The sequence below is a fragment of the Sminthopsis crassicaudata genome, chromosome 2 (assembly GCF_048593235.1).
Source record: "Sminthopsis crassicaudata isolate SCR6 chromosome 2, ASM4859323v1, whole genome shotgun sequence".
Classification (NCBI taxonomy): domain Eukaryota; kingdom Metazoa; phylum Chordata; class Mammalia; order Dasyuromorphia; family Dasyuridae; genus Sminthopsis; species Sminthopsis crassicaudata.
In genome coordinates this window covers 660,967,324-660,992,491 of record NC_133618.1, presented here as the reverse complement: position 1 = coordinate 660,992,491, position 25,168 = coordinate 660,967,324, and the positions used below count along the sequence as shown (strand labels likewise).

Genomic DNA, 25,168 nt, shown 5'->3' with positions numbered 1-25,168 from the left:
TTCGATGATTCAAGGAGCGTGAGGTTGATGGCTTCTCTTACACTCTGCTTCACTTAAATCCAATTCACGGGCAAGACATGACATCACACTTGATATCATTGGTCCTCTCCAAAAACAGGATAAACAACAATGTACCAAAAATTTCATGTGACTTGCTTTATTCCAACATTCACTGGCATGGCCTGGAACAAACCTGCAATATCTCCAAGGTATGCCTGTAACTATTTAACATGGGAGTGAAAATGAAAACGTTTTTTGTTTTTTACTCTGAACTTAGTCCACTTCAAATCAATAAAATTCAAAATGGTGTATGAAACAGCCCATTTCATACACAATAGGATTACACACATTTCTTTCAAAATTGTGCTGCTTGTGTGTGCTTTTGTTCCTATATCATTTAAAAATATATTTCACTGGCACCCTTTTTTTTTTCCACATCACCATTGCACAATAAATCTACGCAATGAGCATGTTTGGAAGAGAGCGTATGTCTCTGCACCTTGAATCTATCACCTACCTGGAGTTGGCAAACATCATCATAAAAATAAATCATTGCACCTCATGAATTCTTAACGATTTCAAAGTCTTGTCTTGAATTGCTATTGATATTTGTATAATTCGTTTCCTGGTTCTACTCATTTCCCTCTGCATCAGTTCATACTTTCTAGAAGTCACTGAAATAGTCTCATTTCTTATGGTGTAAATATTCCATATTTTTTTCAGCCATTCCACAAATGATCTCAATAACCTGATTTAAGTCAAGGGAATTAAACTCATTAAGGCTTCGGAGGTTTTGACCTAGCCTGGATACACACCCCAAAATGACTGTCCCTTTGGTTGTCAAGTTTTCTGTATCCCCTAAGGGACTTATTTGTTGTTCTTCTGACGACAGGGGAACACAAAGTATAAGAAATGACTTCCTCCTAGTAGATCTTGTTCTAACTCAGGAGAAAGCTTCATGCCTAGTAGCTCCAAACAATGTCCTTTTCGCCTTTTTTGCCACATTGTTCTCTAACTTCCTGAAGCCAGTTACAATGGCCCCTCCAGCTTCTTCACATCCTAATTTTCTCCCCTGAAGCACTTTTAAGGAAAGCCAGAACCCTGGCTGATGCTCCCGAAGATAAGAGCTGCATTTCTTCAGTCTTAACTTGTAAACTGTTGGCCCTTCCATTCTTCAGGGGTTGAGTATCTAAAGATCTTTTAGTTTCTTCAGCTAGGCAGTTAGTAGCGGTCAGTTGTGTGGGATGGCATGAGCCAACAGTCCTTATCATTACTAAAATCACAGGACCACAAATCTGGAGTTGAAATGGGCTTCCAAGTCACCTATTATGGCCTTCTGATTTGGCAGAAGAGTAAGATAAAGTGATCTGTCCAAAGTCATACAAGGAGTTAAGTGCTAGACACAGGATTTGAATCCAGGTTCTCTGACTTCCAAGCCAGTGTTTGCACTGGTGGGGGGCATTTGCAGTCGTTCTGTCTGGCCACTTTCACTTCACTCCCATCACTAGTACATCATGACATCTTCCTGATACCATAATTCTCTTGGAGAACAAAGATCAGCTGCATCATCTGCTGGGTACCAAGAGTATACTTTCTCTGGAACTCATCAGCCATAATGGCTACATCCTTGCTGTCTCAGATGATTAAGGTGGAACGTGTCTGTGTTGGGATGAAGAACAGAATGAGGAATGACACCCCCCCCCCAAGAAGAGAACTAGACAACTGAGAAATCTTGAATAATATGCAGTGCAAATAATCGTTCAGTGGAAACTGAGACCTGGGTTATAGCCACCAATTAGTAACTTTGGATAAATCATTCATCTTTATGGAAAACCAGATAGGATAGAAAAAATTTTTGCTAGAGTAAAAGAAATTTGGTTCAAATAGTGGCCCTTCTCATCTGTGACAGTGATGGGGAGTCGTCTTTAAAGTCCCTTCCAGTCCCAAAACCTAGGATGCCATTTTTTCACAAGTAAAATTGGCCAAGAATGGTTCCATCCGACTATGCTAAAGGGTGATCAAACTGTGCATACCCTTTGATCCAGCAGTATTTTACCGGACCCCTACCCCAAAAAGATCATAAAGAGAAAGGGTCCCACATGTGCAAAAATGTTTGTGGCAGCCCTTTGTAGTGCAACGAACTGGAAACTGAGTGGAGGCCCATTAGTTGGGAAATGGCTAAAGTTATCATATATGAATTTTATAGAACATTGTTCTGCTATAAAAAAATGATCAACAGGATGATTTTAAAGAAACTAGAGAGACATGAGCTGATGCTAAAATGAGCAGCATCAGATTATACACAGCAACAAGATGATTATATTCCATCTATTCTGATGGACGTGTGGCTCTCTTCAACTATGAGATGATTCAGAACAGTTTCAATGGTCTTGAGGTGAAGTGAGCCATCTACACCCACAAAGAGAACTGTGGGAACCGAGTGTAGATAATATGGTGTTTTCATTCTTTTTGTTGTTTGCTTGCATTTTCTTTTTTCCTTTTTGACCAGATTTTTCTTGTGTAGCATGTTTGTGGGAAATATTATGTATAGAAGAAATGCACATGTTTTATATTGGATTACTTGCCTTCTAGGGGAGGGGGGAAGGGGAGGAAAAAATTTGGAACACAAGTTTTTGCAAAGGTGAATATTCAGTTGAAAATTATCCACCGATATATTTTGAAAACAAAAAGCTTTAATAAAAAAAAAATTATTCTGTCCCCATTTATCCCACAGGACCACTAGAGGGAGGAAAATATAAAAACACAAGGTTAATTCCTAAAAACTCAAAATATGTGCAATAGGCTATAAGTGAATTCTACAATTGTCTTAAATACTCAGCTCATCTTGCTCCTACAACTCACCTTTTGCTATGAAGTCCCCCTTACTATTTTCCTTTCCCACAAACTCGAGGTAAAATGCTCATTTCTCTGTAGTCTATTTGTGGTTAGTAACTTCTAATCTGCTTCACACAAAACTACATTTATACATATTATAGCTTGTAAGATGCCTCACCTTGAACCTATTGAGTTAATTCTGCCCCTCCCTGGTTTTCTATTATATATGTGTACTGTACATGTATGTTTTTCTATATATACATATATCATATGCACGTGTGTATGAATATGAAATCTCACTAGAGATTTATTGTTTTTTAGATGTATAATGTAATATATTAGATGTATAATGTATATAATGTAATAATAATTAGATGTATAATGCAATACATTTAGATGTAATACAATATAATGTAATACAAGGGCACATTCTAACAGAATAGAAAACCGAACCTACCACTAGTTACCAAAAACAGTTGAAAGTTAGTAGTTTCTTCTTCCTTCCCCTACCCACAATGTGAACTCCTCCTCAGTCTATCTTCCACCCTTCCACTATATAGCATAATACACTGTTACAGGTTCTCATTCCCTTTCCTCAACACCAATTGAATCTATTTTAAAGGTTTTTGCCCCTTGTCCTAGGAGTGACTTGCTTTTTTGACTACAAACTTCTTGATCACCAAAGTAACAGATTCCTCAAAGACGAAAATATTAATACCTAGCCCCAAAGAAGAGGGTACCACTATATTGCCAGTTTTGTTCTCCTCATATTGGAAATTGCAATCAAATGGTATATGTGTGGTAATTTAGAGATCCTGTGTTGGGGAATCTCTTCCCCATTATTCCTGACTTCTTCCAAGATACAGGTCTAGTCTGTCAAATTACAATCAACAGTGTAAGTCTCGTTGCAATATGGCAGTTAATTTGTCACCATAAGCACCAAAATGCTCTCCAGTTAGGTTCATGGAAGGCACAGAGGTGAAGCAGACACTTGGCCCCTTAAGTCATGTTCTTAGGCCATTCTGCCTCCCCTCTGCCCAGGATGGCAATGGGTGTACTGATCAGAGAGAGTTTATTTAATTCCTAATTCTCTATCCCAATGTCCCGGGCTACAGCTGTATATTAGAACAGGAACAGGGAGATCTGCACAAAGTCTAGGGACCTGATTTCTAGTTCCAAAAACATGAACAAGACTCCCTAGGCCCTCAGCAGGATTACTCAGAGTGCAGACTCTCTGGGGAGCTCCTAATGTGGTTGAGGAAACAAACATTAACCAACTACCTCTCAGAGGGGAATCAAGTTAGAGTGTGTCACTTGCCCTTTGCTTTGGTCAGACCACATCTGGAATACTGTTTGTTTCTGAGTGATGTTTTAGGTCACCACCACTCCTAGCTTTCAGAGTCCCCATCACCATTACCCAATTGGACCTCGCCACCTAGAGGCCTAATGTTTCACACTCCACATGTCGAAACGAACTTGTGTCCCCCAAAACCTATCCGTTCCTGAAATTTCCCTATTATTTGACCACTACCCTCCAATGACTTTGGTGCCATTCTTAATACCTCACTCTCCCTGTGAAAGTTATCTAGCTCCATTGTTCCCATAAACTCAGCCACTGCCACCTCAGCACAGGACCTTGTCTCCATACCCCAAGTCATGCTCCCCACAGCTGCTTAGTCACTCACACAGGACTCCCCCATCCTCCACCTCTGCCTTTGTACTGGCTGTGGGCTGCCAAGCTCGGAATGTTCTCCTTCCACACCTCCACCTTCTACTGGTCCCCCCAGCTGCTGATGCCGTTCTCCCTAAGGTCACCTTATGCTACCTCCTTTAGTCTCTTGTATGAACCTCTATATATAAATTATCTCCTAAACAGAATGTAAGCAGTGGGAGGGAAAAACCAGTTTTACTTTGTACCCACCTCTTAGCACAGTGCCCTCATACTTAATGCTAGTTGATCATTGACAAAGTCAAGAAACAATAGTGGGCAAGGGCCTCAAGTCACACCATAAGATTGACTGAAATACCCCAGAGACTTCAGGGGGCCAAGGACACTATCTCAAGTATCAGAAAAGCTGTCAAAATTCCTAACCACAAAAATAGAACAGACCCTTGACCCTTAAAAAACAAAACAAAACAAACAAACAAAAAACAACCTTTTGATGAAGGCTGACCAATCACTTATCTGGAAAACAGTATGTATCATGACAACTTAATTTGAAACCCAGTTTTCTGGAAAATAAACTGGAACTTGAGTATGATGTGTGATCAAAACTATAGTTTCAATCCTGAAAAAAACAAGTCAGTTCTGTTATCTTGACCAAATTACCTTTATCTCTATGAGCCTCAGTTTCTCTATCTGCAAAACAGGGGCAATACTTGCATTAATTACCTCAGAATTATCAGGGATCAAATGAGAACACATAGTAAGCTCTACATAATTATAAAATGCTACATGGACAAAAGCTATGAGCAATCTCTTATCTAGGCCTCTGTAATGTGTTTTAACCAATTCTGGTTAGCTCCAAAAACAGCCGTTTCTCAAAGTATGAGGTTACAAAAGAAGCTGTCCAATCCTGCCAAGTACCTTTGCTTAAAGCAACTTCTGGAATGAGAGATATGGAAGGGAAGTCTTTGATCTGGCAAGAAGACAATGAGTTACCTCCTGGTGCTAAGCCAGCATCTGTCCCCACAACAAACAAGCAATTGTTGGGGGAAAAGGGAAGTGGACAAACACAGACCTTCCTGCTTTTTTGTTTCCACCACAGACATACAGTTTTTCCAATATGACTATCTTGCCCAGACTACTAAAAGCTCTGGGAATTTCTGTACCTGTTCTCTTCAGCTCAAATACCCTTATATGTTCACTAAAGGAGAGTGGCAATGGGGGAAATCTGCATCACTTCAGCTGTACAACATTAATGAGTTATAGATTTCCTTTAATTGACACACCAAGTAAACCACAATGGACAGAGAAAAGGAGTTTTCATGGCCCTCCCCCTCACAAATCATGCAGGAAACTAAGACCCAGGAAAAGCTGGCAGGCCCATGGAGCACGTTCAAAGTGCATACACAGAGCAAGCAGCCAGGCTTATTAAGGGCCTTCAGGTATGAGTCTTGTAAGGATCTATCGAAGGGATGCAGGAATCTTAGAGAAGACCATGGTGGACACAAGCTGTTGTTGCACATGAAGGGTGATAAGTGTCATAAAGAACTTATTTTGAATAGGCAGAGTAGGACCTACCTAGAAACAAAGGGACAATTTTAGGGAGGGAGATTTTGGCTGAGATCTCCCAAAGTCAAACTGTTCCAAAGTGGAAGGGACTGCTTTGGGAAGCTTTTAAAAAAAGGCCAAATGGCCACATGTTGGGGGTGTTATAGAAGAGCCAACTGCACTTGACTCTGACTAGACACTGGATTCGACCCTGGATCCCTGAAGCAGATCTGTCTTCCTCATTACCATTTATCTAACATTTTCCATGATCATGTTTGGGCCTCCCTGTCTAGTCTGGCAATTCCTTGAGAAAAAGGCTTCTTGGAAGGCCCAGTGCCTTCATTCAGCACCCCAGAGGGGCTGGCTGACCTTATTGTTAATCCCATTAGCTCCTTTTGTAGAGAAGGCTTTTAAAGCCTGATAACCCTGGGGACAGAGTGCAGGGATGATTCACATTCAGACAGGTGACAAGACTTGGGTGTGGTTTGAGCCAGGGTCCAAATCCAGGTTCTATCATTCAGTCTTCCCGACTCTCTCTCTCATGCTTATGTCTCAGGGTGGGACACAGAAGGGCCCCAGAGTTGTCAGTGGCAGGAGGGGAGTACTGAGGGGAATAAACAGCTGCCAAATTCCAAACCCTTTATGGGAAAGACTTGGGGAAGTCCTACTCCAATTTTCTCTCCCTGAAACCCCATGAGCAATTCATAAATTGATTAACCTAGAACATTCTGAAGTTGTGATCTGTGCTAAATCCACAGGGTGAACAAGGAACTCCTAACTATGGGATTTCCAAATAGCTACAGAACTTAAAAAAAAAATTTTCTGTTAAGTAAGGGGAACCCTTCTCCCCCACTGTCAGGCCTGGAGCCTCTTAGGGAATAGATGCCTCAGATACTCAGCCCTGAACACCTCTGGGGCAATCCCCTCCCCATAAACAGAGAATGGGGCCTGCAGAGCTAGAACTCCCCAGACCCACAGAACTGGCCCATGATGCTATAGGGGTTTGAGTCCAAAAACTTTCCAGAACCAATGCCAAAGTCCCATTATGTATCCAGGGCAGCAGGACCAGACAGATCGCTCCTGCTTCATGTCACATTTCCCCCATTCGGACCACGGAGGCTTTACAACATGCAAGCGGGTTTCCACATAAAGTGTATTGGGGAAATATGTTGGTCCCAGGACCTTCACAGCCATCTTATCTTTACAGCATCCCAATTGGCCCGTGTACTAAAAACAGGGGTCAAGGAGCCCCTCCGGCAAAGATGAGCTCCAGGGCTGCCTGGATGTCCCCCCCAGTTGCCTGGAGAGCTCGGAGGCTCAGCTCATCATCATGGATGCCCATGTCTCGGAGTTGCTGTAGCTGAGGCTGCCACTGGCTCTGTAGGAAGACAAGATAATTAGCCACTGTAAACAAGTCAACTTTTATTCATTAAGACTTCACTAAGCATTGAAGATAAAAAATGTACAGGGCTATTTCTGCCTGAAAAGAGATGAAAAGAGAGAAGACAAAGCTTTCATAGAAAGAGAATGTGGTAAGGCACAAAGTGTGATGGAGACATCCATCTGACTTAAAAGGGAGAAAAATCAGGGAGGCTTAGCAGAGGAAGAGCTATTGGAACTGAACTTAGAAAGATGGAAAGAAAATGGGAGAGGAAAACATTTCAGATGTCAAGAGGACTTTTCAACAATCTAAATATCCACTAGAAATCATATTTTGCTAAAAACTGAGCTTTTAACAAATTCTTTGTCTTGCTCACAAGTAGTCTCTTGAAAGGCAGAAAGAGTAACATGACTACTGCTTCAGACTTGATTCTAATCAACAAAGTTGGTGAAATGAAATCAATGGGAATCACAAAAGAAAGTCATGCTACTCTTAACAACCATCAGAAATGTTAGCAATCAACACATTCTCCAGAATTGAAACTGATTTTTTTAAAAGTTCAAAGAAAAAACAATGATTCTATGGCTTTGGAAAGAATCTAAAAGAGAATATGGAGGATTCCCAATAACGAATTTCTAATGATGAAAAAAGCAAATGATTCCAATAAAGACAGAGGAGACAAGAGAATGACTGAAGTCCAATAAAGTCAAATTTCAAAAGGATTTATCTCTAAAAATGGAAATAGAGAAGTATGACTAAGCAAGAAACTAGTCAATAAGCTTTTATCAAACACCTCCAATGTGCCAGACAAGTGGGTTCAGGACTGGGAATATAAAGAGAAAAACAAAGCATTCTATACTCTCAAGCAGCTTATATTCCAATAAGGGAAACAAATACAAAATATACATTAAATAGAAAAAAAGTAGCCCTGGAGGGAGGGAGCTCACAGAAGCAAGACAGGCTTCCTACCCAGAAGAGCTCCAGTCTTAGGGAAGTCTAAAAGGAAACCAGGGATTTCAAGAAACAGAAGTACAGAGGAAGACAGTCCTAGGCAAGGGGAATAGTCAGTGCAAAGGTGGGAAGTGGGGCACAATATATGAACAGCCAGTTGGCCACAATCATAGAAAAGAATGTTTAAAGACTAGAAAGGGGCCAAACAGTGAAGAGCTTTAAGTTATACAGAAGAACATAAAAGAAGAGGATGGACCAAAATGCCTTTAGAAAAACCAGTGATGACGATTTAAGGATTTTATGTATAGTTTTAAGAACGTTTTAAACTAATACCTTGTGTTTTTATACTATATCCATTTCCGACATGACGACTCAGTGCTTATAGACATGCAAAACTCAATTTTGGTTATTTGTTCTTTCCATTTACACTGTTGTGATCATTATGTACACTGTCTTCTTGGCTGTCTGACTTTACATTAATTCATGTAAGTCTTCCTGTGCTACTCTCTCTCTCTTTTTTTTTTTTTCCTGAGGCAATCAGGATCACAGCTAGAAAGTGTTAAAGTGTCTGAAACCAGATTTGAACTCAGGTCCTCCTGAATTCAGGGCTGATGCTTTCTAGCTGCCCCCTTCCCATGTTTCTCTAAATGCATCATGCTCATCATTTCTTTTGGTCCAATAAAATTGCTTTTAATGTATTACTCATAAGTTATTTATCCATCCTCAAATCAGTGCGCAACTATTTTGTTTCTAATTTTCTGCTATCACAAAAAGTGCTACCATGACCATGGGGGGTAAGGAGTAGGAGTTGACAGCACACACACAAACCTTTATTGAGGTATATGCCTGGCAGTTGGTTACATCTTATTTTAAATCTATCTTAAGATCAATAAGACAACCAAGGCCATTGGATGATTTGCATTAATCAACAACGAAAAAGATAGCAAAACTACTCCTTGCCTATTTTGATTCCATCTTTTGTCTACAGTGATACTCTTTAGTTGAAAAGTATCAAATAGACATGGCTGAAGAAGTGAAATGCAATGTAAGCAGAACCAAGAAAACTATGTATATACAATGACTCCAACTACAGAAATGGAAAGAACAGGAACTCAATCACAACCTAACAATTCATTAATAAAAATTCAATGTTGCAAAACGATATCATTTAGCCCTAGATCTAAAACAGAGATAGAAGAATCTCCTCCAACCCCCAGTCCATCTGCCAAGGTATGAAGTTGGGGTATACAATGTTGCACATCATGACAAACTGTTTTAATAAGTTAGTTTTGTTGAACTATTTTTTTTTATCCTTTTGATGGTTTATTGAAAAGCAGAAGATAGTAATTTTTATTTTATTTCTTTATTTGGAGGGAGGCAAGGCAATTGGAGTTAAGGGACTTGCCCAAGGGGTCACACAGCTAGGAAGTGTTAAGTGTCTAAGACCAGATTTGAATCCAGGTCTCCCTGACTCCACAGTTGGTGCTCTGTCCACTACGCCATCTAGCTACCCCAAAGTAGCAATTATTTTTTTTACTAAAGCTTTTTATTTCCAAAACATATGCATAGATAATTTTGAACATTCAACCTTGCAAAACTTTATGTTCCAAATTTTTTTCCCTTCCTTCCTCCCATTGCCCATCCCTTAGATAGCAAGTCATCCATATATATTAAACATGTGTAATTCTTCTATATATATTTCCACAATTAAGACAGCATTTAAAAAAAAAAAAAAATTTAAAAGGAAACTAAAATCAAAAGAGAGCTAGAGAACATGGAGCTGCTCTACCAAACTCACGTCTCTTTGTCTTAAGATCTTCAGCTAATATTACTCTGACTGCTGGTAATCTTTATAAATCAGATACCAAGACAAAAAAAAGCAGATAAATGAGCTGCCCATGTTTCAAAAGAGAAAGAAGATAGAATCTTCACAATTACACAAGGAACCATCAGAAGGTTACCAAGAACAATGATGGGACACTGATTTCATCTTCTTTGATAGTGTGAATATCTTGGGGGGTAAAAAGGAATGCTACTTGTGGATGAAGTTTACTTGAATTTCAGCATAGCATTTACAGTTTCACATGATATTATTATGGACAAAACGGAAAACTAAAGACAGCATAAATACATAGATTTTTAACTGGATGAACCCAAATGTGTTCAAGTCTCTCTCTAAAACGTAGTGCCATGGAAGAGTACATTTTGACTGGCAAAAATGCCAAAATGATCTTGGGCTGCAATGTTAAGGATACTAGGAATGTATCCACCACTCAAGCTATGACAAAGTATTATGTCTCACATTTGGAGGATGACCCAGATAATAAATGAACTAAAATAGATGACATAACAGAAACCACTAAAGAATTGGGGATATTTATCCCAAAGAAGAAGACTCAACGAAAACTTAAATTCATAAAAGGATCTTAGGTGAAAAAGAGATTAGATTTTTTTTATGTGTGATCCTGGAGGGCAAAACCAGGACCAGGACATGGAAGCTAGAATGAGATAAATTCCAGCTGAAAGAAAGATGCTCTAGGATGCTCTGAAAGCAAGCAACCAAAACCTAGATGGACATGCTTCAGAGAGACTCCGCATCAGCTAAGCTGATCATCACTAAGGTCCCTTTCTCACTCTGAGACTCCACAAGAGGTGCACCCACTGAACCCTCACCTCTTTAGGTGGGACAGTGCTGAAGGACTCACCTGGAGGTTTGGCTGACCCGAGGCCTGCAGGGCATGCTGAAGTGCTTGGCTGAAGAGATCATTAGTAATGGGGGTACCTGACTGGACACTGGTGGACATTGGAGAAGTGCCTGAAGAGTGACCCTGGAAGCAAATCAGTTGTCAGTGACCTCCTTGGAGAAATCTCAACATTTATCTGCTTTCCCAATAAATTCCCTTCTTCCCCAGTCCCCAAATCATCTAATATAACTCTTATCTGCTCTATTTCTCCCCTGCTACCCAATAGGGTATACACATATCTTTGCTCAAAAGGAAGTAGCCCATAATGTTCTCCACTTGGGGGAGAAAGATCCTCGGAATCTCTCCTCACATCTTGGGGTCCTCTTGGGCCCTAACTTCCACTTTTTGAGTCAATCCCCTCTCTAGTAAGCTTCTAGTAAGAAGCTGTCACTAGCAAAGGCTATGTAAGCAGCTGTCAAAAATAGTGCAGAAGGAATCCCAAGAGTTAGAAAAGGCTGGACAGGACTTCAGAGGTCCTTTCCAACTCTAGGATTCCTTAACTCTATTTTTAAAATCTGGGGGAATCACAGGAGCATCCTGGGAGTGTGATTTTCTTAGGTTCTCAGTCATAAAAGCAGGATTCATGTGTGAGCAGCAGGAACAATGTGCTACCATTATCAAACCTCAGGAGAGAGCCTGGCACACTTCCATCAAGACAAAGCTTGCTGGCAACAGCAAATGGAAATGTCCTGCACAGGAGAGCTCCACTTTCCTCAGGGCTTGCCCTTTTGCCCTTACCTGAGTGCCAGGGGTAGGGGTGTGAGAGCTGCTCTCCGGGGTGCTGGCCAGGGCGAGAGCTGTGGCCAGCTCACTCTGTGTGATGGGCCGAGGGCCAGCCGCTCCACTATATCCCAGGGATGCTGGGCGTGAGCTAGATGTGCTGCTGGAGGGCGTGGACCTTGTGCTCTGGTAGAGAAAACAAGAATTAAAATAAGAACCTGTAGGTGAGCTGGCAAGTGTAATTTATACCACATAAAACTTTTGGGCGGAGGTCCTCATTCTGGCAAAAGACACAAGAAGTAGCCCCTAATGCACAATCAGGATTTGTCTGAAGGTCTCCTTAGGCACAAAGGCAACAGAACTCAAATCTATTAAAGCTAGAAAAAAGGAAAAGGACTCGATGAGCCACAGGGCTGTGATAATAAAAGAATCCACTCTCATCTGGGGGGCTCTGTGAAGGGCTTGCTCCCAGAATATACTACTGTACCTAACAGCAGGCAGCTGGGATAACTTACTGGATGAAAGTCGTCTTCATCATCAGAAAGTCCTTCAAACAGGAAGCCACCTGGTCCAGGGGAGAACAGATTTTAGTAAGAACAGCAGAGCACCACAGACTCAAGTTCCAAAATTCATTTTAAGTTACTCTCTAGCAAATTTGTACTTCATTCTGTCTCTGGAAAATTATGGGACAGATGCATTTCACTGCCTCAAGCTGAGTGTTCCCAAAAGCCACTCCCCCGCCCCAGCAACATACAGAAACCCTGTGGGGTGTCAGTCCCTGTCCCAATAACCATGGAAGGCTTCTGATTTCCCAAAAGGCAGCTTGCTCACCTGGCATGTCCCTGTAGGAACTAGAAGGCAGGTTGCGAGAAGAAGCCTCTGCCACTGGGAGCGGAGTGCTGCCCGCCACTGAGTGCAGAACCAGGATGATGGCATTGACTAGAGCAGGGTGAGCTGGGACCAGCCTGGAGTAAGGACATTAAGAAGCAGTCAGGTAACCTAAAGGCTCAAGCATGCAAGCTCCTACTGAAAAGTGGCCCGAGTCCTTGGCCGAAGCTCAGTCCAAGACAGTCAGTGCCCCTTAAACAACCTGCCATCTGGAGCTTTCGGCATCAGATTTGCCCTGCTTATCCTCCTCCCTCTTTCTCTACTGCAACGGGAGAGTTTTCTATGGGTCTAAAATAGTGCGAAACTCCCTTGAACACACCCTCAGCATAGCAGAGACTAAAACTGAAAGAGGCTTTCCTCAGGCACTCATTTACTGCATTCTTCCTACATGCCAGGAACCGTGCTGAGCAGCAGGGACACAAAGAACTGCATCCTCCAGGAGAGACAAACTGCAGTTCCGCACAATCAAGTACTTGTAGGCTAACCTGGAAAAAAAGAGTCAAGGAGGGAAGGCACGGGCCCGAGGCGTGTACCTTCTGGCGCATGGCAAGGTCGTGGCTGAGACTGAAGGAAGCCAGGGAGGCCTGGAGCAACTCTGTGGAGGGAGCATTCCAGGTAAGAGCAAGAACTGATAGAAGCATCCAGAGGACGGAAATGAGGCATTGTGGGCAAGGGGCAGCAAGGGGGCTGATATCCCTGGATCCCAGAGGCCAGAACAAGGGGGAGAAGATTGGAAAGGGCTCTGAATGCCAAGCACAGAATTCTAGATTTGATCCTATGGGAAGGAGCCAAAGGTGTTTACTGAACTGGGGGAAACAACATGCTCAGGCCTGTTCTTTGGTAAGATCAATGTCAGGTGAGTGGAGGTTGGACTGGAGTGAGCAAACACTTGGAGAAAAGAGGCCAAGCAGCAGGGGTCTGCACCCAGGGAGTGGCCATGTCAAAGAAGAGAAGGAAGCAGATGCAAAGATAATGAGAGGAAAAAAACTGAGGCGCTGAAGACGACACACAGGTGGTGAGAGCCTGGGTGATGGAGAGGATGCAGTGCTCTTAACATTAATGGAGAAATTAGGAAGGAGGAAGGATTCAGGGCAAAAAATAACGCGGTTAGTTTTGGAATGTAGAGTTTAAGATGTCTACTGGACATCCGATTTGAGAAATCTAAAGGGCACTGGAGAATGAACAAGGGAAAGGTTAGAATCGGATAAGGCGATTTCAGAATCACCACTATTGAGACCACAGATGGGAAATGGCAAGATCACCAATAAGTGAAATAGCATATGGAGAAAGAAGCATACAGAACCAAGCCCCCCCAGGCACTCACCAAGAGTGGCTGTTAGACAGACAGGGGGAGAAGCCGATAAAGTAGTGCCACAGACACCCAGAAAAAAGCCAAGAGAAGTGAAGGACTGACAATGTCAATGACTACAAAGAGGTTAAGAAGGGTGAAGGCTAAGAAAAGGCCAAGAGATTGAGCCATGTTTAAAGAGATCATCAGTAACTATGGAGAGGGCTTTTCTGGCTGAATAAGCTCAGAACAAGACTGTTTATTTAAAAAAAAAAAAAAAAAAAACAATGAAAAGAAGGGGAATCAGCCAGTACATTCAATCTTCTCAAGGAGTTTAGTCACAAAAAGGAAGCAGAGATATGGGACAACAGATAAAAAGTGGGGAGAGACCAAGCAATGGCTTTTTGAGGATGGGAGAAAAATAGGCATGTCTTTTAGGAGGTGAGAAGCAATCAGTAGATAAGGAGCAATTGAAGATGAGTGAAAGAGTGGCGATGATGAAGGGAAAACCTGTTAGAGAAGATGGGCAGGCGCAGGATCATTTATGCATGCCAAGGAGTTTTCTTTGGTAAAGAGACTTAGGGAGAACCCCTCTTCATAAGAGGCAGGATGGAAGGAGGAGATAATGGGAGACAAGAGGGATGTGAGATGAGGAAGTTTAGAGAAGGGGGGGGTCAGAACCAAGATGGCGGAGAATAGACAGTCCTTGTCTGAGCTCTTCTTGGCTTTCCTCAAACTGACACCAAATCAGGCCTCTGAATGGGTTTTGGAGGGACAGAACCCACAAATATTTGAAGAATAACAAATATCCAGCAGAAGATATTTTGGAAGAACTTTAAGGAAGGACTGTCTCAATTGGGCAGTTTGGTTCTTAAGTCAAGATACAATGGCATTTGTGACTCCATTCTGGTTCAAAGAGAGTAGAGGGAGTTCTCAATAAATGGCCTTAACTTCTTCAGTAAAATGAGGCAAGGTTGTCAGCTAAGAATGAGAGGAGAGAAAATCATAGGAGGGAACAAAAAGGTTTGGAAGAGCCGCTGCTATAAAACTATCTGTAGACAAGCCAATGAGTCATTTTCTCCAGGTTCATTCAGCTGCACACATGGAAGAGCAAAGGCAGTGGATGGTGGGAGGGGGATCCAAGGCTGAGGTGTAGCAAGGCAAGACAGGTGACATAAGGGACCAAGAGTGAAAACCACGTGAGTTGGGTTACCAAATGCTGTCTATGGGGAAGTAAGGAGACTGTAGCTAATGCAGGGATGAGAGCCTGGAGAGAGGGCACAGAGAGGAGGAAGAACAGGGTCTGGATTTGGGAGGGGGAGGCAGAAGGGCTGCTCCTTTGATGCTCTTCACCCTTCAGACGCCCTTTTTTTTCCCTCCTCTGTTCTCTCTGAATGCTTCCCGGTGTCATGTGGGTCCAACCAGAGGCATCTGTCACCAAGTAAAGCATTTGCTTCAAATACTCAGGGCAGGGCCGCCTTGCACTTCCCTGGCCTGGCACAGCACCCGACTAACAGACATACAACACGCTGATTAAGCCTCTGCTAACAGAGAATGAGGACATGCACAATCTACCTTGCTTCCAGCATTAGCTTCCTGCTGGGAGCCCAGCCCAGAGCCCCTGGCAGAAGGAATCTTTGGCAGTTATAGACCACCCCTCATCACGATGAGCTAGGACAGACAATCCCAAATCAGAGCTGCCCAACCCAACTCTGGGGATGACGGATGCATCCCAAACCCTGGCTTTAGTTGGCCAGTACACAGGCTATGAGCTGGGCTGGGAAGACTTCAAGACCTCAGAAAAGACAAGGCTGTTCAGTCTCCTAATGTACAGAAGGAGAACGGAAAGGAGTGAGCACTTAGTTCTTCAGGGAGCCAGGCCTTGTGCTAAGCACTTTACAAACATCGTCCCATCCAAATCCCTCTGAAAGAGATTGCTTCTGTCCCCCATATACAGCTAACTGAATAATGAACAGCTTTAGATGACCTACTCAGGGTCATGCAGTTTAAGAGTCTGCAGCTAAATTTGAACTCAGGACTTCCTGACTAGGCCTGGCGACTCACCAACTACACCATCAACTAAAAGAGGAATTTTATGCAGCTTGGGAAGAAAAAAAACACCCTTTCTCTGACCTTTTTCTTATCAACTAGTCAACAAGAAGCACTTGCTAAGGGCTTGCTTTGTGCCAAGGCCTCTGCACAAGCTGCCTATTCTTCAGCCACATCCTCTAGTCCTCCATTCCATGGCATTTCACCCCATCCATTTTGGGGAACTTTTCTCTTCAGAACATGCTATGATAGAAACTCCCAGTTTATTGGCTGACTGGTGTCTCCCCGCCTGTGATCTTGATAATGGCAAAGTAATAAGCCCCCCCTATAAAACGTTTGACCTGAAACGTGGACCAAAGAATCCTAAACTATTCTGGTCTATCTCTTTTTCCTGCTATGGTCCAATTATCACTGAACCCAAGGATGCCCAAAGGTTTCCATAGTAGTATTATCTCCTTTCCCTTCTCTTCCACCCTCCTGCTGTGGAGGAATCAGTCCCAGCCTTATACACAGGGGACTCAGGAGTTACCCTCATTTTACAGGATCAGTCCTAGAACTGGTAATAACAACAGCAGCAGCTAGCATCTATATAATAAATCTTTTTGACCCTCATAACAACTCAGGGACATAGGTATTATAACCCACTTTGCAGTTGAGGAAACTGAGGCTTACTGACTTGCCCAAAGTCATAGCTACAGAGCATCTGGGAAGGAATTTTAATTCAAGTCTTCCTGACTCAAAGTCCAAGTCTCCATCCTTCTGCTACCTCATCTTCATGGAGGAGTGAAAAAATCACTGGGCTATCCCAGGTCCCTGCCCCTCGTCTCCCTGAGTGTTTCCAAGTTACCTGCCTGGCCTTCCCAGAAATGAGTTTTCAGCACCCACTCCCAGCGGTCCTGACCTTCTCTAGGCCCTTCCCACTCTGAATTTCATCTCTTCTCACCCACTTGCACCCAGAGAAGTTCAAGGATTTTTCTGGGAGAGAATGGACTTGGAGCAAGTGCTTGGCCACATGGGACATGAGACACTTACGTATCCAGCATGCTGGGATCAGCGAAGACAGAGAAGAGATCCTTATCCTGAAGCACTCCTGGAAGAGACCCAGAAAATACATCAGAGATTAAGAAGGGAAAGGATAAGAGCTCTAGGGCGCTTGCCCCTTCAGAGGGTTCTGAGGGAATGGGTTCCCAAACATCCTAAAGAGAGAGTCTGGAGGTCTGCAGGCTCCATTCAATAGAGAGCTCTTGGACACCTACAAGGCATAAGAACCAGCATAGCAGAGTAGCTCCCCTCCTAGTAATTTATCCTTCACTTTCTTTTTTTTTAAGTAAGTTGCCCAAAGGGTCCTCCCATCTCTAGGGCCTGTGCTCTATCCATTGCCTTACCTAGCGGCCCCTGATGACCTACAAATCTCAAAGGAACTGAAGAGTTCCAAGAGGAAAAGGGAAGGAAGCATAGGAAGCTGTAGTAGGAAGCTGATGATAGCACCAAGGGAGAAAGATGCAAAGGCTCTCCTACCTTTATAATTGAAGACATGGAGGCTCAGAAGACCCCAGAGGGATTTGTGCTGGGGAATCACACAGTATGGGTCTGATGTAGCTAGCACATGAATCCAAATCCCACTCTACCCACTCTAGTCCCATAAAAGTCAACAGAGGTTTAAAAGAACTCTCAACAATTCTCACAACCATCTGAGGATCTTTACAGCACTTACCAAGCGCAATGGGATCATTGCTGAGGCCTGGGGTGGCTACAATGATCTGATCCAAGGATTCTTTATTCCCTAGCATCTTAAAGACCTGTCAAAAAGAAGACAACCCAAACCCATCAGCAAACACCACCACCTTGCATAAGGAGAACCTTCAAGGGATCTTGCTCTTTACAAGTGGGAATTACTACAAAGTACATAAATCAAATCATTGGAATAAGGGCCCAGGTAATCACTTGATTATTAGCTGGAGCTTTCCCTTTTTTCAGAGAGAAACAAAAGATTGAGGGAGGAGAAACAAACAATAAGGACAGCATGACTATATTGGATCCCTCCATCCCGGCCTCCACACTGACACCTCTCATGATAAAAATGTCTGAGAAGTGCCCAAGGACAAAAGCCTCACCAGAACTCCTTTTCAATCCATTACCAGCTATAATTGTCCATTTCTATAACCCTTTACATATGGTGAAGTCTAAATCCTGCTAATCTACCTGGCAGGAAGGATTAAAGCTGTTGTACAGATTTTTTTTAAATGAGTCTCAGAGAGCTGAAGGAATTTATTCAGTCAAAATAATAAAGTAAAGTAAAAAACAAAGACCTGGGCTTTTGTCTTGGAGACATATAGTCATTCCAATGAACCAAGACTGGCATATGTCATTAATGCTCTACCTAACTGTACCCAGGCCCCTCTCTCAGAAATACAAAGGATCCCCTGATGCCCAAAGACATGCCAAGAACACCCAAAGGATGTCTTGGTTGCTATGACAACACTTCCCAGATAATCCAATCCCTTTCAGACCCTGTCCTGTGTTCCTGGTAACCAAACAGTAATAAGAAATCCTAGATTTGGGTCTACACCTCATACTTACTGCATCTCGGTAGGCAGGACTGCTATGCAAGGCAGTGTGTAAGACCCGGAACTCCCTCTGGGCAGCCACCTTGTCCACAGGCTCTAGAGGCAAAAGGTTCCAACAGACAAATGAGAGCCAGCAGAAGAGGGCCCTTAGTTTAGAGCAGGGCCTCTTCCCTTGAGAAGAGGGCCGCAGAAAAGGGAGGGCCTGGCTGAGGTGGCTGCCATTTGCTAGCTCCACACCACCTCCCCCAGGCCTGGTTGGGGCTTCAAGGTCTCATCTCAGCCCTGGTTACTTTCTTGCCCTCCTACTTGCAAGCCCACATGGTCTTAGCCATCTTAAGATTCTTGGCTCTCCTGACTTCTGTACAAATGGTTTGGTTTTAGAAAGTGAGGGGAGGTGTAGAGATCACATTACCAACCAATAAAACAGATGCCTCTTTTAAAGAATGAACAAGGAAAACAGTCATCTACTAGCAGCACATAAGAGCCATTAATGGCAAAAAAAAAAAAAAAAAAAAAAAAAACTTTAAGATTTGGTAGCTAGGGATATTAAGACAAGAAAACAGACACTATTATCAGAAGACACTCCCAACTGCTCAAGGCTTTGTCTCCTCTGAAGCAAGCACAGAAACAATCCCCAAATATGGGCACTTCAAGCTCTAAGTAATATAACTAATGGTTTAAAAACAATGCTAATTCTGGTTTTTTTCCCCACTTAGAAGGTGAGAAATTTTCTACCCTCTAAATATAGCATTAGCAAATTCATTATTAGACCTTTGGCTTTCTTTGAGGGCTTGACAAAAAAGAAAGCATTTTTGCACCTAAATGCACAACAGGAATGGTTTCCCTCCTAAAGTGGGAACTCCATTTGCATTTTTTTTAAATACATTTTATGACCCTAGGCAAATTATTTAACCCCAAATGCCTCAGTAAAAAAAAATAATAATAATAAAATTTAAAAAATTAAAAATTATCTTTAATGTCTTAACTTGTGTTTTCCCCCAATTTAAAACAATTTTTACATGTTTTTAAAACTTTTGAGTTCCAGATTTTCTCCCTTATCTTCATCCCCAATTAAGAAACCACACTTAAGTTATAAAAAACATTTCCTTAAGTCATACTGTGAAAGAAAACAGATCTCCCATCCTCACACACACATATACACATACACATACATACACACATACACACACACACACACACACACACACACACACACACACACACACACACACACACACCTTCAAGAAAAATAAAGTTAAAAAAAAATTAGAGACAAAGAGAGAATGCTTCAATTTGTATCAGTTTTTTTTCTGGGTATGGATAGCATTTTTCATCAGAAGTTCTTCAGAAAAGTCATGGATCATTGTACTACTGAGAATAACAAAGTCATTTATAGCTGGTCATTCCAAAACATTGCTATTACTTTACATACAGTACATTTCACTTTGCTTGAGTTCATGGAGGACTTGCCAGGTTTTTTCCTGAGAGCATCTTGTTCATTTCTCATAGAACAATAATATTCCATCACAAACACATACCACAATTTATCCAGCCATTCCCCAATTGATGGGCATCTTCTCATTTTCCAATTTTTTTTGCTCCAAGAGCTGCTATAAATATTTTTTGTAGATATGTTATTTTCCTTTTCCTTTTTTTTTTTTTTTAATCTCTTTTGGTATTCATGCCTACCAGTGGTATTGTTAGGTCAAAGGATATGCATGAATTTATAGAACTTTGGATATAGATCATATCTTTTGATCACTTATCAATTGGGGCATGGAAAAAAATTATTTTTGAGGTATAAATGTCTAGAATCAGGGATCATATTAAAATATTAAAATATAGTCCCTTGAAAGGAGATATGACAAAGAGTTTGTTTTCACAACTTGCTCAATCTGGTTTCATGCATGTGTTTGTGAAAGCAGGGATTCTCACATTCAAACATCTCCTTTGGAGTGGGGATTGTTTCATTTTTTGTTCTTGTATCTCCAGAGACCAAAGTGCCCAGCATGTGGTATGTGCATCTTAGCTGCTTGTTGAATGTTGGAAAAAATTTAAGGAAAATGGAACCATTAAGGAATGCACTGCTACTAGGCCTGTGAAATGACTCAGCCATTCTGGAGGACAATTTGGATCCATTCCCTTAAATTTATTAAAATGTGTGTATCCTTTGATACAACTATTCCATTATTTAGCCTATAGCACAAAGAGATCAAAAGAAGATAAGGTGAATAAGTACAATCTTGGCTTCATAATCAAAAACTGGAAACTAAAAAAATGCCCAAACAAATGGCGATATATGGATGGAATGGAATATTATTGTACCCTTATGAATGACAAAACAGGAAGTTTTCCAAGGAAGCTGGAACAACCTCTATAATCTGATGTGCAGAGTTATATAAGACAAATTTAGGAGATGATTTACACCACAGCCACATTAAACAACTTCTAAACTCTAATTAATGCAATCCTTAACCAGCCAAGGAGACTGAAGATGAATCATACCACCCACTTTTTGCCAGAGCTGTGATGGACTTAAAATCCAAAATGAGACATTCGTTTTTGAAGGAGAAAGTATTGAGATTGAAAGATATTCATAAAAATAAACAAGTTTGCAAAAACAATGTGTATTGATTAACTGCCTGCAGAGAGTAATGACTCACTATAAATTTCAAGCTAATTAATTATCATGCACTGCTGTTAGTACTGTCAAAAAGTACCTGCAAAATGTGTTCATTTTTAGACAAAAATCTAAAATCTGAGGCCCAGGATTGTCTAACCTTAAAGTAAATAAATCTTCAATATATCCTAGTTCTAGTTCTACAGTATCTACAAATCCAATGTCATTGGATTGACAATGTGAATCAACCAGTTCCATCTCTGACAACCACAGAATGGACTTGGGGGCCAAAGGCTGGTCGGCCAACTTCACCACGAGGTGTCAGTCCAAGAGACATCCTCTTTCTTGATCTCTCTTCCTCCTTTGAAAAGAGTAAACTCTGCCACTCATGAGCTGATGAGGCTGACAGATGTAGTCTATAGACAAGTTATGTTTATCAAATTTTTTTTTAAAAAAGCATAGCCATTAAAGAGTTCAAAAATGGGGGGGGGGCAGTTTGGTGGTGCAGTGGATAGAGCACCAGCCTTGAATTCAGGAGGACCCCAATTCAAATCTGGTGTCAGACACTTAACACTTCCTAGCTGTGTGACCCTGGGCAAGTCACTTAACCCCCGCCTCAGAAAAAAAAAAAAAAGTTCAAAAATGTGTCCATTTTTTCTTTTTGTAATGAGCACAAAATACAAAAACCCTAAATCAAAAATAAATTCCTGTCAAATTAACCTACTTTTTCTCCATCCATGGTATGCCTTTTCCCACTTGTGTGTCTCTGTACAAGCTGTTTCACATACCTGGAACTTGCTTTTCAAAGTCCCCAGATCCATTTAATCTCAGCTTAAGCACCATTTCCTCAGAGAGACCTGTGCTGATTCCCCTCCCCCACAGATGTTGGAAATTCACTTCTAATTCCCCCTCATTAATTTGAATATGTTTTTCCTGACAAGTAATTGTTTTGTATCCTCAGCACTTATCACATAGCAGGCATTTAAAATTTTGTAAACTGATTTAAAATGTTAAGTACATTCTTATCCAAGAGGCTAGAAATGCAAAAAGGGATTGATGTTACAAAAAGAAAAAGTCAATACTGTCTTACTCAGTGATGGGAAATTCAGAATAACAGATAATTCTTGTAACAACTTCATTAAGTGATATCCCCCGGATCCCATCAACTCATAGCTTTTTCCTTCCCTTGAAAGATACAATTTCTGAAAATGCATGTGTCTAAATGAGACCTCCAACCACTCTCACCTGCTTTCTGATCTGGTTCAGGCCATGACTTTCGCAGCACATGGACTGTGGATCCAGGCTGAATACCATAGAAATCAAGAGTCTGTTCATCCTTTAACTTTCGACCACAATAGATCAGATCTGAAACAGAAGGATCCGTGGTTTTCACTTTAAAGATCAGAATTTAACAATACTTCCAAACAAGCTACATCAGCTGACACTATTTCATTTTATCCACAGGGCAAAGAAAAAGAGAGAAAGGATGAAACTTTCAATTTCAAAATGAAATGTTAATATTGACCTGCCTGGTGCTTTAAGGGGTGTGCTTGATGACTATTTTTCTGCCTATAAATTCTTTAACTGATGTATGACTGCTGTTATAAAAATGGGCTCTGGATTTGTATTTGAAATTGGAATTAGAATATGACAGTTCAAATTCTGCTCTGCTGCTTTCTGTGTGATGGTGGACAAGTCACCGCGGGTCTGAGCTTCACTTCGCTCACCTATGAAATTGAGGCACTGGAATATCCTCCGCTCTAAATCTCCTTACTCTAACTGTACCGGGTCTAGGTTTATAAAGTCTCTAAGTCTTATCGTTCATAAATATGTTTGATTGCCAATGGCGGATGTGTGAGATCTGTCCACGGGACTGAGAGGACTCCCTCGCTGACCCCTGGCGCTGGCTCTTGACCAAAACACAAACCCATCAGATGACGTCCCAAGCACTGGGCAATGTGGAATGGGGTGGCCTGCCCCACGGTATTCTTGACAATGGCCTGTGGGAAAGGACGGGCAGTTTTCTCTGCCTTTCACTCTAACTCTCTCCTGACAAATGTTCTGGAGAGTTCTCCGAGAGACCTCCAGTTCTCCCCACATCTCTAACAGGGGCACAGACGTTCCGAAAGCTCCGGCCCAGCTCCCGGAGGCTCACCAATCAGCTCCGGATCCGGGACCGACTCCTGCAGCTTGCCAGCAATGAGCTGCTTCAGAAAGGAGATGCTGTAGGCGCCCAGGGAGTAGTCGCCCAGCTCCGTCTCTGGCAAGCGCAGAATGGACTTGGGGGCCAGGGGCTGGTCGGCCAACTTCACGGCGAGGTGCCAGTCCGAGAGAGACATCCTCTCTCTTTCTCGTTCTCTCTTCCGCCCTGGAAGAGAGCAAACTCTGCCACTCACGAGCCTCCGAGGCCCGAAGGAGCCTCTAACCAGGCCGCCGGAGGAGTCCCGCGTCAGCCCCCGATAGTGATTATGACGTCACTTCCAGGGCCCGCCACCTTCGGCTCCCAAAGAATGGGGAGCCTTAAGCCGGGTCACCTGGCCCGCACGTGCTCCGAGCAAAGCTGGGCGATCTGTGTACCTTCCACCTGTGCCTGGTACACAGCAGGGGCTTAATAAGTGGTCACAGGCTAGAACCACCTGCAAAGTGCACTTTTTTATTAGTGTGATCCTGCCCTGGGGGATGGGACTCTGGGCTGGGGGATGGGACTCTGGGCTGGCCGAGGGCCAGAGGTCATGTCCGGACCTCCGGGCCTCTCTTCCCGCCTGCCTTCTGGGGGGGAGGAGAGCCGATGACCTCCCGGGCCTGGCTCCATCATCCGTCCCGGGGATCGAGGTCAAAGACTCCCCCGCGACGTAGGCCCTACGCCCCGGAAGCCAAATGGGGTGAGAGCGGGGAAATGCGGGGATTGTCATCAGCGTCACGGCGGAAAATGGACCCCAAAGCGCAGGACCCGAGCCCACCCGGGGCCCGTCCCCTCACCCGTCCCGCGAAAGGAGCCCGGCCGCAGAGCCGCCGGGGTAAACACTCACTCTGCCCCTCACACCGGAAGCCGGAAGCTCCGCGTTGCATGCTGGGAATTGCAGTTTTCTACGTCCCCGTCTCTCCTCCCATTCCCCCCAATTTTTCTACTTATCCTACTTATGGCAGCATCCATCCACCCACCCCTCCGCTCTCCCAGCCAGCCCGCTAAGGAATACGTTGTACGCATGCTCACTCGGATTCGGGGCTCCTCCTCTTCTTCCTCCTCCTCTTCTGGGTCACCCGCGCGCAGTGTGGGGCACGAGCACGGCCGCGAGCGCGAGCGTGTTCGCTCCTAGAGGGTGGGGCCGAGATGGCCCCTACGCGGGTCCGTTTGAAGCTGGCAGGCTCGAGGGCCTGGAGAAGGGCTGAGAGGGAGGAAGGGGAAAAGAGAAAATGGAGAGGAAAGGCAGGGCGAGGTGAAGGGCCCCAACTGGGTCGCACTGAGCCGAGCTGAGGATCGAGACGCCGTCCGTGGGTCCTCGCGTAGCTCGAAGGCCCAGAGCGAAGACTAGGAGGAAATGAGGGAGAGGAGTGGGAGCGGGGGAGGGGAAGAGGAGGGAAAGGAGGGTCTCACGTAACCTTCGACCCGGTTCTCGCGAGATCAGCGCCTGGGTGGTCCTAACCCAGAGGGGGCAAGTCGCCCCCTGGAGATGGGGAGGGAATATTGCAGGTCCTCGTGACCTGCAGTCAGTGCCTGGACCTCAGTTTCATCATCTGTAAAATGGGGACTTTGCAATAAATGGCCTCTGATGCCCTTTCCAGCTCTAGATCTATGACCTGATTCGACATTTACTAGGCACCTACTTGGTGGCACTGAGCTAACGGCCAGGGTTGACCCATAGGCAAAAATGAGGGAAAGAAAGAATCTCTGCCCTCCGGAACCTGGAGGA

General features: G+C 43.2%; 1 protein-coding gene across 6 annotated transcripts in view; it reads right to left on the bottom strand.

Moving 5' to 3' along the window:
* UBL7 (ubiquitin like 7) overlaps positions 1-24,888 on the bottom strand; it is a 34,942-nt gene extending 10,054 nt beyond the window's left edge. The window contains exons 1-11 of one of the 6 annotated variants that reach the window (XM_074297004.1): positions 24,287-24,441; positions 23,413-23,625; positions 22,503-22,622; positions 18,651-18,733; positions 17,785-17,869; positions 17,103-17,160; positions 12,677-12,810; positions 12,361-12,410; positions 11,864-12,031; positions 11,087-11,209; positions 1,520-1,659 (exon numbers count right to left, since the gene is read on the bottom strand). In XM_074297004.1, the coding sequence (XP_074153105.1) occupies positions 1,636-1,659; positions 11,087-11,209; positions 11,864-12,031; positions 12,361-12,410; positions 12,677-12,810; positions 17,103-17,160; positions 17,785-17,869; positions 18,651-18,733; positions 22,503-22,622; positions 23,413-23,625; positions 24,287-24,326 (1,098 nt within the window). In that variant the 5' untranslated portion in view covers positions 24,327-24,441 and the 3' untranslated portion in view covers positions 1,520-1,635. Of the gene's footprint in view, positions 1-1,519; positions 1,660-7,188; positions 7,428-11,086; positions 11,210-11,863; positions 12,032-12,360; positions 12,411-12,676; positions 12,811-17,102; positions 17,161-17,784; positions 17,870-18,650; positions 18,734-22,502; positions 22,623-23,412; positions 23,626-24,236; positions 24,442-24,471 lie in introns of those variants that run through there. The other 5 variants (XM_074297002.1, XM_074297001.1, XM_074297003.1 and 2 more) reach the window with 5 other exon arrangements.
* Positions 24,889-25,168: the final 280 nt, after the last annotated feature.